Source organism: Aquarana catesbeiana, linkage group LG09 (genome assembly GCF_042186555.1).
Source record: "Aquarana catesbeiana isolate 2022-GZ linkage group LG09, ASM4218655v1, whole genome shotgun sequence".
NCBI classification, from domain to species: Eukaryota; Metazoa; Chordata; class Amphibia; order Anura; family Ranidae; genus Aquarana; species Aquarana catesbeiana.
The window spans coordinates 191,169,565-191,189,765 of NC_133332.1; the positions used below are offsets into that span (position 1 = coordinate 191,169,565).

General features: G+C 45.4%; 1 protein-coding gene across 1 annotated transcript in view; it reads left to right on the forward strand.

Annotated features, from left to right (window-relative positions):
• The window catches only part of LAS1L (LAS1 like ribosome biogenesis factor), a 151,747-nt gene that overhangs the window by 109,296 nt on the left and 22,250 nt on the right, over positions 1-20,201 (forward strand). The window contains exons 8-9 of the mRNA XM_073599454.1: positions 6,475-6,563; positions 13,216-13,428. Of these exons, the coding sequence (XP_073455555.1) occupies positions 6,475-6,563; positions 13,216-13,428 (302 nt within the window). The remainder of the gene's footprint in view (positions 1-6,474; positions 6,564-13,215; positions 13,429-20,201) is intronic.

Below are 20,201 nucleotides of genomic sequence, written 5' to 3' on the forward strand. Positions count from 1 at the left end.
TCTACCAGTTGCAGGGATGAGCAATTGCTCTGTGATCGGATTGCATGGCTCAACCGAATATACTGATAGTGGAAATTGCCTAATAGTGGGAACTCCTCTCTGTTTCGCGTACGATTTCAGGCCAGTCTCATAAAAAATTTGGGATAAATATCTCACCCCTGCCGCCTCCCACTGTGTGTAACCACTAAGTTTAGCCAGTTCTGTATAAAACCTGTTCTGCAATATTGGTGTACTAGGTAGGAAGCCATTTATTCCCAATCTCCGCTTGATACTACTCCAGAGTTTCTTTAGGAGACAGACTGTAGGGCATAATGAAGGAACCATGGGGAATCCCATTTCCATATGAGATAATGCAGAGTATGTCGTAGTAGGGCTGATAAGTAAGGATTTAGATAGATCTGAAACACCAGGCAGATTCCATCCTGTAAAGTGTTGTATCTGCGTGGCATAAAAATATGTCTGGGTATGTGGAACAGCCATTCCTCCCTGGTCTTTAGGATATTGTAGAGGGGTAAGTTTTATCCTGGCAACCTTATTTTTCCAGAGCAGGGATCTAAATTGAGTCTATACGACGGAACCAGTATTTCGGTATCCACACCGGGGCATTGTGCAAGATGTTTAGCAGTTGTGGGGCCCAGATCATATTAGTCAAGTTAGCTCTCCCAGTGATTGACCACGGCAATTTACACCATGCAGCACATTTAATTTTAAATTTCTGTAGTAGGGGTTTTAGATAAAGGGCTATATAATCCATAGGGTCTTTTGCCACCATAATTCCTAAGTACTTAAAGGACTCTACCACTTGTATCCGGGCCACACTGTCTGGGATCGCTGAGGGGAAATCATCCAGCAGGAGGAGCACTGATTTGTGCCAGTTAATGGCAAAACCAGAAAACCCTCCAAACTGCTCCAATGAGTTGCACTGCGGAAACTAGAGAGCCATTCGTATCTCCCAAGCATAGCAAGGCATCGTCGGCATATAACGAAAGTTCATCTTCTCTATGGTTTTGTCCAAAGCCCACAATATTCGGTGAATCTCTTATCCCAGCTGCCAAATGTTCTAACGCGAGGGCAAAAAGCAGAGGTGACAATGGACACCCCTGCCTAGTACCCCGGAACAATGGAAAGGCCTCTGATAACATATAATTTATTCTAATCCTCGCTGTTGGTGCTGAATACAAGAGTTTAATGCAGGTTATAAACCCTTCTCCTAGGCCGAATCTGGCCAGTACTGCCCACAGATAGTTCCACTCGACGCTGTCAAATGCTTTGGCAGCGTCGAGGGAAAGAACCGCTCTATTTCCCGAGTTTTCCACTGGGAGTTGAAGATTCAGGAAAAGCCTCCTAATATTAAGTGCCGTGGAGCTCGCCGGGATAAAACCCGACTGGTCCAAGTGGACCAGTCTAGAAATAACCGTAGCCAACCTATTTGCCAGTACTCGTGCCAAAATCTTGACATCCGTGTTTAACAACGATATGGGTCTGTAGGAGTCTGGCTGCAGAGGGTCCTTTCAGAAAAGCTTTGCCTGTGTCCAGTCACCTAAAGATAGCAGCATATAATCTATTGTCTATGACTAAGTGTCCTGTACTGTACGCCCAAGCTATGAAATTTACAGGTACGTTTATTTTTTTTCAGTTCTACAAATGAAAAATGGGAACTCCTGAAATTATTTGTCCAACCACAACCTATTCAATCATGATAGATTAGACTTGTCTTCTCAGTTATGGTTGTGTATTTGTGTGTGTGTACACTTGTACTGAGCTTTCTGTGAAGAAAATCAATAATGCCATGGGAATATTTTGTCATGTATTAAATGAGCATTTGTTAAACAAGGGTTGTGTTTTTCTAATATGAGCCCAAATCATTTTTGTTTCCCTGTTCTAAGAGATACCATTTGCCACCTATTGATTTTTATGGACATATTTTCTCTTTCGTTCATTGACTGACACAGCATCTTTCAATCTCGACCATAGGGTTATATCACCACCCACAGGAGTAGGACACTAGGAGGAAGGTAAAATAAACTCAGCACAGTCTATGGACAGTCCTGCCTTATATAAACCCTTTCTCTGCATAGGCACGCCAGTTGTCTGCCTAGTGTCTGGCGTAGTGACCTGGTTCTCTGCTGGGACCTCTGGTCCCATAGTATTTCTTTAATTGTACATCACGGGACACAGAACCATAGTAATTATTATGTGGGTTATAGTCCACATTCAGGTGCTGTAAACTGGCACACCCTAAACAGGAAGCTGCCTCCCTGTATAACCCCTCCCATACCGGGAGTATCTCAGCTTTTTCGCCAGTGTCTAAGGTGTTGGTCATGAAGATGTGCTGTGCTGAGCCCCACTGGAGCAATCCTTGCTGGGGCTAGCTATACAGCTGGATCCATTCAAATGTCTTTTAGGTCAAATTGAATGGTACCTGTGCTTCGTGTCCGAAGTCACAAGGTTTTGCCTGTAAACACTTCTCTCTTTAGAGAGCTGGACCCCGGGATCCAGTACTTTTGGTATTAAGGCCATAAAGGTTTACTGGCGGTGGTACTATTACAGGTCCAGGATTATGGGTTTCCCTGAGGATCCCCGGCTCCTGAAGGTTTAACGGAACCCACTGTGAAGGTTGAAGATTAGGTCTGTCTGTTTTTACCACAGAAAACCCTGTGGCGGGAAAGGTAAGTGGAGTTTTCTAAGAAATTTTCCCATAGTATTTTCTTTCCTGGGGCCTCCTTTTTCACACACGAAGCTTTTCCCAAGCCCTTCAAGGTCCCTGTGGGAGGTACCAAATGCCCCTGGGCTGCCAAGATGGGCCAAGTCCTCAGACAAGTCCTCTTCAGCATGAAGGTGCGCCCCCACCCATGTTAGTGGCCTCGTGGACCTCCCTGATTTCCAACAGGTGGGTCCACAAGTTTGATCCTGTCCGGATACAAAACAGAATTTCAATTCTGTCCTCAGTAGAGATATTTTCCATTTCAACCTATTTCTCCCCAGCTTGCCTGCTGGCGTTGTACGGGGTTGTGCAGGACTTGCTCTGTCAGGGGGCGATTGTCCCAGTTCTGGCCGCGGAATGCTCTCGGAGGTTCTACTCCAACCTGTTTACAGTTCTGAAAAAGGAAGGACAGTTTAGTCCGATCCTGGATCTCAAGGCTCTGAACTGCTAAGTGAACGTTCAGGATGGAGTCCATTCAGTTTGTGGTGGCCTCCTCTTCATCAAGGGCATTTCTTGGCATCAATAGACCTCAAGGATGCCCACCTGCACATCTTGGCTGTGGCCTTGCTGAGACAACGGGGGATTACCATGCTTGGGTATCTAGATGACCTGCTTCTAAGGGCAGAGTCTGTCTCTGCTTCTGGAGGAAGACGTGACATTCACTATCCACACCTTGCAGGAGTTCAGATGGATCCTAAGTTTTCAGAAATCCACTATGATCCCGACCAGGAAGCTGGACTATCTGGGCCTGACTTTCGACATGGGATTGACCAAGGTGCTCCTTCCACTGGGCAAAATCCAGAAGCTGCAGTCAGCAGTTTAGCTATTGCTGTCCCGTAGGAGGTCCTCCCTTCACTGTTACATGAATGTCCTGGGATTGATGGTTTCTGCCTTTGAGGCGGTTCCATATGCTCAGTTCCATACGAGGGCCCTTCAGAATCAAATCCTGTCCAAGTGGGACATGCCCACCGATTCCTTGGACATTCTGATTCCCCTGGGTCAGAAAACCAGGACATCGTTACTTTTGGTGGCTTTGACATCCTGTCTTTCAGGGGGGGGAAGTCTTTCCTTCCATTGCATTGGATGGTGATAACGACATTCATCAGCCTGTCCGGTTAGGGAGAAGAGCTGGGGGCGAGCTCAGCCCAGGGTCACTGGACACTGAAGGAGTCCCAGTTAGCAATCAATGTCCTGGAACTTCAGGCGATCAGGCTCTGTCTGGAGCAGTGGACGGGGGCATCTACAGGGGCAAAAGTGAAAAAAGTCAGAATCCAGTTGGGCAATGCCATGGCGATGGCCTACGTCAACCACAAAGTGGGGACGATGAGTGTGGCAGCATCGCTGGAGTCCTCCTGCGTTCTCTGTGGACGAAGCATCGTGTCCCGGCACTCTGCCATGCACATCCCAGGCCTGGACAATTGTCAGGCGGACTACCATCAAACGGACCAAGGCGAATGGTCCCTGTCGTCCCGTCCCCACCCCCCCCCCCCCCGATTTGCTTCCGATGGGACAATCCTGGACGTGGATCTCCTGGCGTCTCTCAAATTTCTACCCCGCCTTTTATCCATGAGGGATAAAAGCCAAAGGCCCCCTTGCCCCTGGTATGCTGATGTGGTGAGGTTGGACGCTTATGCCCCCTGGCGTCTGCCATTCAAAGCAGATCTTCTGTCTCCAGGACTGATCTTCCACCATGCTTTATTTTTCACTGGCTTTAACAGCTTGGGTATTGAAAGCCAGGTTCTGAAGGACAGGGGACTGTCTGATTCTGTTATTCTTACCATGCTGCAAGCACGAAAGTCTACATCCAGGAAGATATAGGTCTTCCAGGTGCAATGGTATATCTCATAGTATGAGGCCACGGATGTTTATCCACGTTGCTTCTCGGCAGCTAGGATATTGCCCCTTCTGCAACGGGGTGTGAGAAGTTGGCGTTCAGTACCATCAAGGGCCAGCTTTCTGCGCTGGCGTTTTTATTTTTTTAATCTCTCCTAGCCATGCCCTCTTTGATCCATACTTTCATCCAAGGAGTTTGCCATGTGGCCCCTCCAGTGCGCTCCCTGTTGCTGCCTTGGGATCGGAATCTGAATCTGGTTTTCTTTCCAACGACCTACCTTTGAGAATATTGGGGAGATTCCCTTACCTACGCTGTCTCAGAAGGTGGCCTTTTTAGTAGCTATCACTTCGGCTCGCAGAGTGCCAGACTTGGGGGGCTTCGACCTGTAGGTCTCCTTATTTGGTTGTACACAAGGATAAGCTGATTCTCCGTCCATGCCCTTCCTTTCTCCCGAAGATGGCCTTAGCTTTTCATTTAAATATTGACATTATTCTATCTTCCTTATGTCCTTGTCCGTCCCATTCTAAGGAAATGGCTCTGCACTACCGATTCCTTTTTTGTGATCACGGACTGGCCGAGGAAGTGGTTGATGGAGTTTCCTGCCACCATTTCTAGATGGATGAGACAGACCATGATTCAAACCTATACCATTAAGGGTTTTAGGTTCCTCCCTTTCCCGTAACAACGCACTCTACTCAGGCGCTTAGTGTTTCCTGTGCGTTTCGCCATCAGGTGTCTGTCTCAAATCTGCAAGGCAACTACCTGATCGTCTGTGCACACCTTTACTAAATTTTACAAGGTGCATGTCCTGGCGGCTTTGAACGCGTGTTTTGGCTGCCAAGTTCTGCATGCAGCTGTTTTGAGGTTTCTGTTTCCTCTGGCGTCTGTCTATCCTGGTTGCGTTCCTGGTGAGCTCTTGGGCATGGGAGGGCCAAAGCGACGTCAAACGTCACTTGCGCCCATAGCTCTTAATTTTTTTTTTTTCACTTATTTTTTTATTGCATATTTAGTGTAAATATGAGATCTGAGGTCGTTTTGACCCCAAATCTCATATTTAAGAGGTCCTGTCATGCTTTTTTTTCTATTGCAACGAATGTTTACATTCCTTGTAATAGGAATAAAATTGATCCAAATATTTTTTATTTTTTTTTAAACTGTCAAAATAAAAAATTAAAAGTAAAATAAATAAGAAAAAAACTTTTTTTTTTAAAGCGCCCTGTCCCGACGAACTCGCGCGCAGAAGCGAATGCGCACGTTAGTAAAATGGTGTTCAAACCACACATGTGATGTATCGCCACGATCGTTAGAGCTAGAGCATAAATTCTAGCCCTGTAACTCCTCTGTAACTCAAAACTGGTAACCTGTAGAAATTTTTAAACCTTGCCTGTGAACATTTTTAAGGGAAAAAGTTTGTCGGCATTCCACGAGCGGGCGCAATTTTGAAGCGTGACATGTTGGGTATCCATTTACTCGGCGTAACATTATCTTTCACAATATAAAAAAAAAAAGTGCGCTTGTAAGACCGCTGTGCAAATACGGTGTGACAAAGTATTGCAACGACCACCATTTTATCTCTAGGGTGTTAGAAAAAAAAATAAAATATATATTGGTTGAGGGTTCTAAATACATTTCTAGCAACAAAAAGTGAATTTAACTTGTCAACAACAAGTGTAAAGAGGCTTGTGGCTGAAGTGGTTAATAAGTCTATATACAATATATGGATTGCATGTTTCTAATGTCAGCAATTGACTTTTATCAGATACAGAAGCCTAAATATGCGTAAAGATGGATTTTTATTTATTTATTTTTTTTTTATTTCGTTGCTGCAGGAGGAATGTTAGGGTAACTCTGAACCAATGCAGTTTGCCTTAATGGTTAAATCTTCTAAAAGACAGTGTGATTTATTTCTGCTCAAACATGTTCTTATCTGTTTTAGCTGTCATACAGCAGTTGATATTCTTGTGGATGATGGATTAATGATACCTACTGCAAAGCAACTGATAACGCTGAGGATCGAACAAGAAGGTAGGTAGTGGGACTTAAAGAAAGTATGACTTTAAGTAATATTGGGTCTTGCATAGGATTCCTGCAGCAGCAATCTGCAGATTCCTGTTGATAAAATTGTAGGTGGTTCCTGACAGCTGTGGCTTCTCAGGTTGTGCAAAGCAATGACAGACTGACAGGAGCTGCAGCGGTCTGCCGATCTTCGCATATATCTGCACATTTAGCGGTTCCCTGCAGCTAAGGCTAGTTGACCGGCCCTGGATACAGACAGATTGTGTCTAAGACTGCTGGATCTGTAGATTCATACGAAGAGTGGCAGACAGCTGCGCCCCCTGTTAGCCTGTCATTGCATTGTACAGACTGGATGGCTGCAGCTGTCAGAACCACCTGTGATTAATTTGCTGCCATAGCTGACATCGCCAGTGTGAATGTGGCTTAAGCCAGAGCTTAACTAGGGGTGGACTGTTTTCTCTTTCGTTCATTGACAGACACAGCGCTCCATTATTCAGAACCATAGGATTATATCACCCCCTCCCGTAGGAGTAGGACACTAGGCAGAAAAAAGACTAGGCTATGCCTATGGGCAGTCCTAGGTCATATACACCCCCCTCTCTGCTATAGGCCTTCAGTTTTTTTCCTGCCTAGTCAGGAGTAAGGAGCTAGTTCCCTGTCTGGAATCTTTGGTCCTGGCAATTTTCTGTTTTTGCTTTTTTAAACTACTTTTATTCTCTTGGATTTTTTCCTGTGAGATCTACAATCAAATGCCAGACTGGGCGTGGGCTGGACACTAAGATCCAGTGGTCTCCCCAGTCTGGCCAGCGAGCGCGTGCAGACCGCAGCTACACCCTAGGTCGGCCGTGACACAGCCCCACTGGACAGGTGCTGGCCCTGCAAGTTAAACGTCTCTCGAGGCTGCATACGACCGGGTCTTGTACTGAGTCGCAGCATTCCTCATGGCCGACAGCCCCCCAATTCGGTGGCAAGGAGGATCTGTCTGGGGGCGTTACCCACACACTCGCTGGAGTGGTAAGTAAGGTGCCCCCTTCTCTCCTTACCTAGAGTGGTGTGGGAGCGCTGGTACTCCCTGGAGTGGTCGGTCTCTCTGGGATTCTCCTCCACATCCCCCCCCCCCCCCCCCCCCCCCCGGTCAGGCCCAGGCCTCTGGCTTAGGTGCTTCTGACACTCTGTCCATCCCCCCCTCCCCTCCAGGGTTGTCACTTTAGGGGGTACACCTTGGCACCTGCTGGATGGTTGGGTGGGTGACCAGGCATCCGCAGATATGCGCCCCCCCCCCCCCTGCGGAGGCCACTAATTTAGGCCGCAGCTTTGCCACCTACCGAGCACTCGCGGTGGGCGGACGAAAATTTAGGCCGCCGCTTTTGAGGCCTACCGACCAGGAGATGTGTGGTGCGGCCCTAGAGCGGGCAGTCGAGGCCGCCACTTTCCGTTGCGGGCATCCACCCTCCTTCCGTGGCTCTAGCCTAGTCCAGTTCCCCTGCGGACCTGTAAACTCGTGGTGGGCGGCCAAAAAATTAGGCCACGGCCTGCTAGTCCACACGGCCACGCTGGATGCCTTCTTCCAGGGGCACGGTGCTATGGGGGCTCTGAGAGCGATCCCCTTTTTGGGGGGGTTGTTTGAGTCGGCCCTCCGTAGGCGCTGCCTGTGAGGGGCTTCAGCCAGTGCCCCCTGTGAGGGGTTTCAGCCGGTGCCCCCCTGTGTGGTTTTCAGTTGGCTTCTGTACTACCTGAAGTCTGCTCCAGCTCCTTCCAGAAAATTGGATTATCTGGGCCTGACTTTGTTTTCATCTCTGGCCAGACTGTTTCTTCCTCTGGACAAACTCCCAAAGTTGCATGCTGCGTTTCAATTACTGTTGTCTCACAGGTGGGCCTCCCTGCAGTCCTGCATGTGGGTGTTGGGCCTGATGGTATCTACCTTCGAGGCAGTTCCATACAAGCTCCTTTCAAGTGAGATCCTGGCGTAAAGTGCCTGAGGTTTCTGGGCTATCAGATTCTGCTGAGCCAGAAAACCGGGGGTCCCTGGTCTGGTGGCTTCGCTCTCCAGGATTTCGGTAGGGCACATCCTTTCTCCCCTTGTATTGGACAATGGTCACCACCAATGCCAGTCTGTCCGGGTGGGGAGGTGTCCTGGGACTGGGTTCTGCTCAGGGACGCTGGAGGAATCTGGACTGCCGATTGATATCCTGGGACTTCGAGCAATCAAACTATGTATGGATCATGGACGTCGACTTCGGAGGCTCCTGGTACTGATCCAGTCAGATGATGCCACAGCAGTGGTCTATGTCAATCACCAGGGCGGAGAAAAGTGTTGGTAGCCCTGACAGTAGCCAGCATCTTCCGATGGGCAGAACGCCTTAGTCCGGCCCTCTCCACCGTATGCATTCTAGAAGTGGAAAAATATCAGACGGTTGCCTCAGTCGGCAAGTGTTGGTCCACGGAGTGGTCTCCGATGGGGCACCCCAGAGGTAGACCTGTTGGCATCCCGGCTTAACAGAACGGTACTGAATTTTCTGGCAAGGTCACAGGCTCCTCTGGTGGACACTGCAGACGCTCTGGTGGCTCTGTGGAGCCAAAATAGTCGGATCTACGTCTCTTCCCCTCAAGTTTCTGCCGCGGCTTTTGCGCGTGATCGAGGCCGAAGGGATTCCGGTCATTCTAGTGGGCCTGGATGGTCTTGTCGGTCTTGGTACGCTGACCTGGTGCGCGTGGTTGCTGATGTCCCTTGGCGACTGCCTCTCAGGGAGGTTCTACTGTCCCAAGGGCCGATCTTCCATCCTCCTTCAGTCGCTGGTTTTGAAGGCCTGGTGGTTATGAGCCAGGAGCGGAAGTTGACGAATCTGCTGAAGGCTAGGAAGCCTTCCTCTGGGAAGATTTACCACCGGACAAGGATAGCATACATATGCTGGTGTGAGGCGCTTGCCATTTACCCTCGTTCTTTCTCCGTGGCTCAGATTTTAACCTTCCTTCACGGGGAGGGGGGGAGGGGTTGAGCAGAACTTGGCCTTGACTACCATTAAGGGCCAGGTGTCGGCCTTGGCGGTTTTCTTTGGCATCCCCTGGTCTCGCACACCCTGGTGCATACTCTTTAATCAAGGGGTTGGACATCTGCCTCCACCTGTGGGGTCACTTCTACTATTGTGGGATCTACTCTTGGTGCGTTCGGTTCTACAGGAGCCTCCTGTTGGAAATATTCCGGAGGTCCCGCTGCTTGCTCTGTCTCTGAACGTGGTTTTTTTGGTTGCTATCACCTCTGCTCGCAGAGTGTCGGAACTGTAGGCGTTACCATGTCATACTTCTTACCTGGTAATCCACAAAGATGAAGTGGTTCTTTGCCCTTGTCCTTGGTTCCCTCCTCTGCTTCCTTTTGACTAAGGACGTTGTATTGCCTTCCCTGTGTCCCAGGTTAAAATGTCCTAAGGGATTTACCTTACATGCCCTGGATGTGTTTGGGAGATTCGGGTGTATTTGGCAGTCACAGGGCCTTTTCGGAGATCAGACTCGCTGTTTGTGATCACGGACGGGTCAAAAAAGGGGCTGTCTGCTTCTTCTGCGACCTTTCTAGATGGATCAGACAGACAATGACTCTGGTCTTTTCTATCAGGTGTTGGGTTCCTTCTTTCCCCATTATGGCGCATTCTGCTTGGCTGCTTGTTGCTTCTTGGGCCTTCCATCATCAGGCTATGGCTGCTCTGGTTTGCAAGGCAGCCACTTGGTCGTCGGTGTACACTTTCACAAAATTCTACAATGTGGATGTGCTGGAATTTGAGGATGTTTTCTTTTGTCTGCAAGGTGTTGCAGGCTGCTGTTTAGAGGGTCTATTCCCTCTTGAAGGGGAATTGTTCAGGTTGGTCTCCAGTTTGTTTCTGTGTTGAGCTCCTGTTACCTGGTTGGCTCTTGTGTTGGCCTTGGGATTTTTTGTTGTCCCACCCCTCATGTTTGGCAATGCTTTGGGATGCCCCTATGGTTCTGAATAATAGAGCGCTATGTCTGTCAATGAACGAAAGAGAAAATTTGTATTTTTTGACTTGCCATAAAATCACACACAGCACCCACCACTCTAAGGAGTTTTGATGCTTCTGACACTGCTTGTTACTAAACTGAAGGCCTATAGCAGAGAGGGGGGTGTATATCACCTAGGACTGCCCATAGGCGTAGCCAAGTCTTTTTTTTCTCCCTAGTGTCCTACTCCTGCAGGGGGCAATATAACCCTATGGTTCTGAATAATGGAGCGCTGTGTCTGTCAATAAACTCAGAGAAATGGATTTTACTGTAAGTCAAAAAATCCTATTTTACTGCTGCTTTTCCTCCCTCGTTGGGCCAGAGCACTGTCACTTGGAGAAGGTCACATGCTAACCCCATATTCCAAAAGCTCTGCTTTGTTGCCATGCATGGACAAAGTGACAACACCTTTCTAAAGTCTTACCCCTGGTATTTAATTGTTGTATTGGTTTTGGATAAAATAGGGAATAACTAGATATCCTTTTTATTGCTTTCTTTGTCTCTTTTAAGATTCACCTTTCATTGGTCCGGGTGGCTATTGTCACCAAGTTAGAAATTGATGGAAGATTTTTACAGCAAAAACTTTACAGTTTAAAATCAGAACAGGTGGGAATTCTGGACTGGAGACACCTGTTCTGTGACTGTTGTCTAAGAGCCCTTGCACACTGGGGCGGGGGGCGGCGTCGGCGGTAAAACGCTGCTATTATTAGCGGCGTTTTACCGTCGGTATGCGGCCGCTAGCGGGGCGGTTTTACCCCCCGCTAGCGGCCGAGAAAGGGTTAAATACCACCGCAAAGCGCCTCTGCAGAGGCGCATTGCCGGCGGTATAGCCGCGCCGTCCCATTGATTTCAATGGGCAGGAGCGGTAAAGGAGCGGTATACACACCGCTCCGAAGATGCTGCTGGCAGGACTTTTTTTACCGTCCTGCCAGCGCATCGCTCCAGTGTGCAAGCCCTCGGGGCTTTCACACTGGGATGACAGCAGCGGCACTTTCGGGGCGGTTTGCAGGCGCTATTATTAGCGCAATAGCACCTGCAAACCGCCCCAGTGTGCAAGGGCTCTAAGAGGGGAAGTCTTCTCACTTCCTGTTGCCTCTTGGTGACAGGAAGTGAGGGGAAATGTCTCCAACAGGACAGTCAGTCAGCAAAGCCTGAAGCTGGTTTTACCCTTTTCCTACTCTTCAGAAAGCTTAAAGGAAAAGTTTTGACTATACATGCATGTATATATGTGTATGTGTATGTATGTGTATAGTATACATACATACCATATCTCACATTTTTGTAAATATTTTATCATATCTTTTCATGTTACAACATCAAAATAACAACACAGCCATTAATGTCTAAACTGCTGGCAACAAAAGTGAGTACTCCCCTAAGTGAAAATGTCCAAATTGGGCCCAAAGTGTCAATATTTTGTGTGGCCACCATTATTTTCCCAGCACTGCCTTATCCCTCTTGGGCATGGAGTTCACCAGAGCTTCACAGGTTGCCACTGGAGTCCTCTTCCACTCCTCCATCATGACATCACGGAGTTGGTGGATGTTAGAGACCTTGACCTTGTCTTTGTACTCCTCACCTGGTTGCTGCCACAAACGCTTGACATCATCTGAACCAGATAAGTTCATCTTGGTCTCATCAGACCACAGGACATGGTTCCAGTAATCCATGTCCTTAGTCTACATGTCTTCAGCAAACTCGGGCTTTCTTGTGCATCATCTTTAAAGAGGCTTCCTTCTGGGACACTACAGCCACGCAGACCAATTTGATGCAGCATGCGGTGTATGGTCTGAGTACTGACAGGCTGACACCCCCCCCCCACCCCTTCAACCTCTGCAGCAATGCTGGCAGCACTCATACGTCTATTTTCCAAAGACAACTTCTGGATATGACGCTGAGCACATGCACTCAACTTCTTTGGTCGACCATGGAGAGGCCTGTTCTGCGTGAAACCTGGCCTGTTAAACCGCTGTACGGTCTTGGCCACCGTGCTGCAGCTCAGTTTCATGGTCTTGACAATCTTCTTATAGCCTAGGCCATCTTTATGTAGAACAACAATTCTTTTTTTCAGATCCTCAGAGTTCTTTGCCATGAGTTGCCATGTTGAACTTCCAGTGACCAGTATGGTGGGTGGGAGCGATAAACCCAAATTTAACACACCTGCTCCCCATTCACACCTGAGACCTTGTAACACTAACGAGTCACATGACACCGGAGAGGGAAAATGGCTATTTGGGTCCAATTTGGACATTTTTACTTAGGGTTTTTTTCACTTTTGTTGCCAGCGGTTAATGGCTGTGTGTTGAGTTATTTTGAGGGGACAGCAAATTTACACTGTTGTACAAGCTGTACACTCATTACTTTACATTGTAGCAAAGTGTAATTTCTTCAGTGTTGTCACATGAAAAGATATATAATAAAATATTTACACAAATGTGATTGGTGTACTCACTTTTGTGAGATACTGTAAGCAAAATAGTGCAGTAACATTGTAGGCACATGTGAGCAAGCTGCTATGCCAAGAATGTTAGATAGGAGGCTGATGTAAAGGCAAATTCAGTAGTTCCATTTTTTCTTTTAATTATCTGCTTGTACTACATATTTAAGACTTATCTGTATTTCATATCGCTACTTTATTATATTTTGCTACTTTCAGACCCAGATGACAACCTATACCTGCCTCGCACACTTCTTCGTTTCTGGCAGCCACTTCTGAAGGTCTTGCACAGCCACCTTTTCACTCAGGTGATGTTAGAAAAAATGTTTTCTGAGTTAAGCAGGTGCAAGGAGAATAATGCACAGGCCAAGGTCCACTACCTAAGCTGCTGGATCTCTGAAATTCTGACTGCCAACCACAGAGCAGGGGCAGGTAAGTGAACAGGAGTGTGTGTGTTTTTTTTGGTTTCTGTATTTCCATAGACAGATTTTTACTGCACCACATCCCTGCTAACCAATATAAACACTATAAAAGAGGAAATTGGGGCTTTTCAGGTGATGCTGATTGATATACATATACATCAAAGACTGGGTTCTATTCACTCCTTTTTGCCTATTTTCATATCTACATACAGTGGATATAAAAAGTCTACACACCCCTGTTAAAATGTCAGGTTTATGTGATGTAAAAAGATGAGACAGCTAAATAATTTCAGAACTTTTTCCACCTTTAATGTGACCTAATAACTGTATAACTCAGTTGAACAACAAACTGAAATCTTTTAGGTGGAGAGAAGTAAAAAAAAAATATTTTATGTGGTTGCATAAGTGTGCACACCCTTAAACTAATACTTTGTTCAAGCACCTTTTGATTTTATTTCGGCATGGCACATCCTGACTTGACAATATTTGCCCACTATTCTTTGCAAAAACAATCCACACCTGTCAGGTTGCAAGGGCATTTCCTGTACACAGCCCTCTTCAGATCACCCCGCAGATTTTCAATTAGATTCAGGTCTGGGCTCTGGCTGGGCCATTCCAAAACTTTAATCCTCTTCTGGTGAAGCCATTCCTTTTTTGATTTGAATGTACAGTATCTCACAAAAGTGAGTACACCCCTCACATTTTTGTAAATATTTTATTATATCTTTTTATATGACAACACTGAAGAAATTACACTTTGCTACAACGTAAAGTAGTGAGTGTACAGCTTGTGTAACAGTGTAAATTTGATGCCCCCTCAAAACAACTCCACACAGCCATTAATGTCTAAACCACTGGCAACAAGTACACCCTTAAGTGAAGATGTCCAAATTGTGCCCAATTAGCAATTTTCCCTCCCCGGTGTCATGTGACTCGTTAGCGTTACAAGGTCTCGGGTGTGAATGGGGAGCAGATGTGTTAAATTTGGTGTTACCACGCTCATATTCTTACTGGTCACTAGAAGTTCAACATGGCACCTCATGTCAAAGAACTCTCTGAGGATCTGAAAAAAAAGAATTGTTGCTCTACATAAAGATGGCCTAGGCTATAAGAAGATTGCCAAGACCCTGAAACTGAGCTGCAGCACGGTGGCCAAGACCATACAGCGGTTTAACAGGACAGGTTTCACTCAGAACAGGCCTCGCCATGGTCGACCAAAGAAGTTGAGTGCACATGCTGAGCGTCATATCCAGAGGTTGTCTTTAGGAAATATACATATGAGTGCCTACAGCATTGCTGCAGGGTTTGAAGGGGTGGGGGGTCAGCCTGTCAGTGCTCAGACCATACGCCGCACACTGCAACAAATTGGTCTGTATGGCTGTCATCCCGGAAGGAAGCCTCTTCTAAAGATGATGCACAAGAAAGCCCGCAAAACGTTTGCGGAAGACAAGCAGACTAAGGACATGAATTACTGGAACCATGTCCTGTGGTCTGAAGAGACCAAGATAAACTTGGTTCAGATGGTGTCAAGCATGTGGGGCAACAACCAGGTGAGTACAAAGACAAGTGTGTCTTGCCTATAGTCAAGCATGGTGGTGGGTGTGTCATGGTCTGGGGCTGCTTGAGTGCTGTCGACACTGGGGAGTTAGAGTTCATTGAGAGAACCATGAATACCAACATGTACTGTGACATACTGAAGCAGAGCATGATCCCCCTCCCTGCGAAGCCTGGGCCGCAGGGCAGTACTCCAACATAACGACCCCAAACACCTTGAAGATGACAACTGCCTTGCTAAAGAAGCTGAGGGTAAAGTGATGGACTGGCCAAGCATGTCTCCAGATCTAAACCCTATTGAGCATCTGTGGGGCATCCGCAAATGGAAGGTGGAGGAGTGCAAGGTCTCTAACATCCACCAGCTCTGTGATGTCATCATGGAGGAGTGGAAGAGGACTCCAGTGGCAACCTGTGAACTCCATGCCCAAGGGGGTTAAAGCAGTGCTGGAAAGTTATGGTGGCCACACAAAATATTGACACTTTCACCTAGGGGTGTACTCCCTTTTGTTGCCAGTGGTTTAGACATTAATGGCTGTGTGTTGTCGTCATTTTGAGGGGACTGCAAATTTTCACTGTTATACAACCTGTATACTCACTACTTTACATTGTAGCAAAGTGTAATGTCTTCAATGTTGTCACATGAAAAGATATAATAAAATATTTACAAAAATGTGAGGGGTGTACTCACTTTTGTGAGATATTGTATGCTTTTGGGTCATTGTCAGTTCCTCTTTATGGTCAGCTTTCTAGCAGAAGCCTGAAGGTTTTGTGCCAATATTGACTGGTATTTGGAACTGTTCATAATTCCCTCTACCTTGACTAAAGCCCCTGTTCTAGCTGAAGAAAAACAGCCCCAAAGTATGATGCTGCCACCACCATGCTTCACTGTGGGTATGGTGTTCTTTTGGTAATGTGGAGTGTTGTTTTTGCGCCAAACATATCTTTTGGAACTATTGCCAAGAGGGTCAACCTTGGTTTCATTAGACAATAACACATTTTCACACATGCTTTTGGGAGACTTCAGATGTGTTTTTTGCACAATATTTAGCCAGGCTTAGATGTTTTTTCTTAAGAAAAGGCTTCCGTCTTGCCACTCTACCCCTTAGCCCAGACATATGAAGAATATGGGAGATTGTTGTCACATGTACCACACAGCCAGTACTTGACCGATATTCCTGCAGCTCCTTTTAATGTTGCTGTAGGCCTCTTGGCAGCCTCCCTGGCCAGTTTTCTTCTCGTCTTTTCATCAATTTTGGAGGGACGTCCAGTTTTTGGCAATGTCACTGTTGTGCCATATTTTCTCCATTTTATGACGGTCTTCACTGTGTTCCATAGTATATCTAATGCCTTGAAAATCTTTTGTACCCTTCTCCTGACTGATACTTTTTAACAATGAGATCCCTCTGATGCTTTGGAAGCTCTCTGCCGACCATTGCTTTTGCTGTAGGATGCGACTAAGAAAATGTTAGGAAAGAACTACTAGAACAGCTGAACTTTATTTTGGGTTAATCAGAGGGACTTTAAATGATGGTAGGTGTGTACTGACTCCTATTTACCATGAGTTTGAATGTGATTGCTTAATTCCGAACAAGGCTACATCCCCAGTTAAAAGAGGGTGTGCACACTTATGCAGCCACATTATTTCAGTTTTTTATTTTTACGTTTTTTAACAAAATGTTTTGTAAAAGACATGCTATAAATACATGCAACTAGGGAAGCTGCACATCACCACTTCCAGTTCCTGCAGTTTGATTGGAGACTTTAGGAAGGTAAGATCAGCAGATGAATGTGCAGGAAGTAATATCTTCTAAAGAAGTAACTAATTCGTTATTGGTGTAATAAACATTAACAGAGTACAAATTGTGATAACAGTCCTTGAATAGATTAAGAATGTCAACAGTTTGCATGTATAAGAGCCTATTGCTGTCCCTAAGAGCACTGACATACAACTGTTTGGAAACTGGCAGTCTTTGCCAAAAGCTTACCTGCCTTCTTACACTCAGCCCACGTAAGACATTTTTGGAAAACATTGTGTCTAGTCTTATTATCAAGAAGACGATGTAAGTGAGATTGCAGCTCTAACCATCAGATCTGTTTTATATGGAGTAGGGTCATGAACATACCTGGCTTCAGCCTCTGTAACAGCTATAGTCATCTCCTCCATCTCCTTTCTTGTAGAGCTTTTAATAGAGCTAATTTGTTTAATGAGGATACCTCAGAGATGGGTTTTGAGAGTATCCCAAATTACACACTGTGTAGTGGACTCTGCATTGAAACAAAAGGATTCCAGAGAATCCCCCACAGTTTTTGGTGATTGAAAAAGGGATAACTAGAATGGATTTAAACCCCATGGGATGCAGGGACCACAGCACCCGTGATCCATAGTATGAACCAAGGGAAAGTCATCCAAATTCGTCCTGGGTACAATCATAAGGACATTGACCTAAGGGAGGGGCTCAGAGGTACCCAACGCCATGTCTATTAGAGACAAAGAATTATGTGTTTTAGAATAACTAGTATATTGAGAGTCATTGGCGTGTAATAATCTCCAAATATCCCTAGAGACAGTTTTCGACAGCTTACCAAGTGGAGCCAATGGGTCCACAAGGGAAAAATTGTAGAGAAGATTATCTTCTGCATAACTGAGGACATTACTAAAGTCACCCACAACCAAAATATGAATAGGGAGCAGATCTGTAAAGAAGAGGAAAAAAATGTTAGCCAAACCGAAGTAAGAGGTTTGAATAAACCTCCTTTCAAGGAAGTGGGAGGTATCCACGGTTGCAAGCGTTTCTTGTCAGCAGATCAAGAAGGGTGAAAAATTGGATACATAATTAAACACATAGTGGGGTTGATTTACTAAAGGCAAATCTACTTTGCACTGCAAGTGCACTTGGAAGTGCAGTCGCTGTAGATCTGAGGGGAAGACTTGAAATAAGGGGAAGCTCTGCTGATTTTATCATTCAATCGTGTTCAAGCTAAAATGCTGTTTTTAATTTTCCTTGCATGTCCCCTTCAGATCTATAGCGAGTGCACTTCTAGTGCAAAGTGGATTTGCCTTTAGTAAATAACCCCCATTGTCTCTTTAGTGTGTTTGAGACTGGTGCAGTTTCACCCCAACGAGGATGCAGCACAGCTTACCAGCATGTTTGGAGCGGGTTAGCTGCGCTTTCCCAAAACCGCAGGATACAATATAACTATGGGAAAGCATAACAAACACGTAGGTAAGCTGCGCTGCACCTGTAGTGCAGTCAGTCTGCACCTTGTCAGTCTGAAAGTAGATCATTCCCCTCACATTCCATGAGATCAATTTAAGCAACTGACCCGTCCTCATCCCAATAACAAAATTTAAAATTTTCAGGGACTCTTTAATGACTGGCATAGTACCACTGGACTGGCCTAAAGCCAATGTGTCTATATTAAAAAAAGGTATCAAAGTCTTTACCAAGTAAGTACAGACCTGTTAGTTTAACTTCTTCAGTTGGGAAATTACTGGGGGAGTTTGGTAAAAAGAGCACACACAAAAAAAATATAGACAGCTTGAATTAATGAAAGACAGAAGTTGTCAAACAAATTTGCTTTCTTGTTATGAAGAGGTAAGCAGAAACTTAGACAAAGGAGTGGCTGTGGATATAGTATTACTTGGATTTTATAAAGGTGTTTGGCACTGTTTTCCACATGCAGCTAATGTGTAAGAAAAAAGTCTACAAACTTTAAAAAAAAAACAGTTTGTAAATAGATAGAAAACTGACTTAACCACTTGACCACTGTAAGGTTTTACCCCTTTCATGACCAGGGCATTTTTTGCTACTCTAACTGGTAATTGCACGGTCATGCAACACTGTATGCAAATTCAATTTATATAATTTTCTCCCACAAATGGAGCTTTTTTGTGGTATTTAATTGTCACTGTTTTTTTATTTTTTTTTTAATTTTTGCTATATAATCAAAAAAGTAAATTTTGTAAACTCGTATTTTTTCTTAGTTCCTGTTATAAAATTTTGGAAACAATTTTTTTTCATAAATTTAGGCTAAAATGTAGTCTTCTACATGTCTTTGGTAAAAAAATAACCCAAATCGGGTGTATGTTTTTTACACTTGAAATGTATTTTTGGACTTCATGTGAAAAATCAGGGAAGCACATGACCTTAGACACATCTAAAGATTAGCTTCTTTAGTTTCCTTGCTCTGCGTAAGATGTTCTCCCTATCTCCTGTAATTCAAAAAGGCAAACAAGGAAGGGCCTTGGAGGGTTGCCTGGAGTGGACTGGCAGCTACCCTGTGTGCACATTCAACTGCAAATAGAGGGGAGAAGTGTTCTTTGACAAATGCCGTGTTCAGCAAAATCTGAAGGATTAACACCCTCAACTATTCAGGGAGGCCTACTATCCTAATATTGTTGCGCTGCAGTCTGTTCTCAAGATCCTCTGCTTTAAAAATGTTGGCGTCATCCTTATGCATTGCAACCTTTTATATCTGTAGTTAGAGGAATAATTGTGTTCTCCAGGTCAGACATTTAGCCTTCAGGTTGTATGTGCTCTCCAGCACATTCTGTAAATCATGGCGGAGCAGGATTACATCTTCTCTTACCCACTGAACCTGCCCAGCCCACTGCAGAAAAAAACATCTCTTTTTTTAAATTCAATATTCTTTATTAAATTTTTCTTATTACAAAAGGAGATAAAAGAAAATTATAATTTTCACATCAGCTTATAGGAATCAACCAGTCAACACAAGTTGTACAAGAGTACTTTGCCTTCTAATTCTTCTATACCTCCTCCCCCCACCCCTACCCCCAACCCTCTCCCTCCCATCCTCCCCTATTATTAAGCTGTATTAAAAGGTTGCCTGGACAACATTTTGTGGTAGCACCACATCAGCTATTAAGCCTCATTGCACTGGATCTCCTTTACCTCTATACTTTACTAACGGATGGTCCAAGATCTTAGGCTCTTTTCAGAGTTAAGTCCAAGTCAAGGGGCTGTGCCCGACCATTGTAGCCAAGGGCTCCAAATTTTTGTAAATTTTTCATATCTATTTCTCCTAGTGTAGACTTTTTTCTGTCCAAACTAACTTGTCCACTGTCCTAAGCCAGTCTTCTGTAGTTGGGGGTGTGATGGATAGCCAAGACTGTGCTATTAATTTCCTGGCTTGATAAAGGCACCTTCCTATAGCGATTTGCTTATTATTGCTCTCCCCACTTTCCCCTAGCAGGCCAAGGATACATTC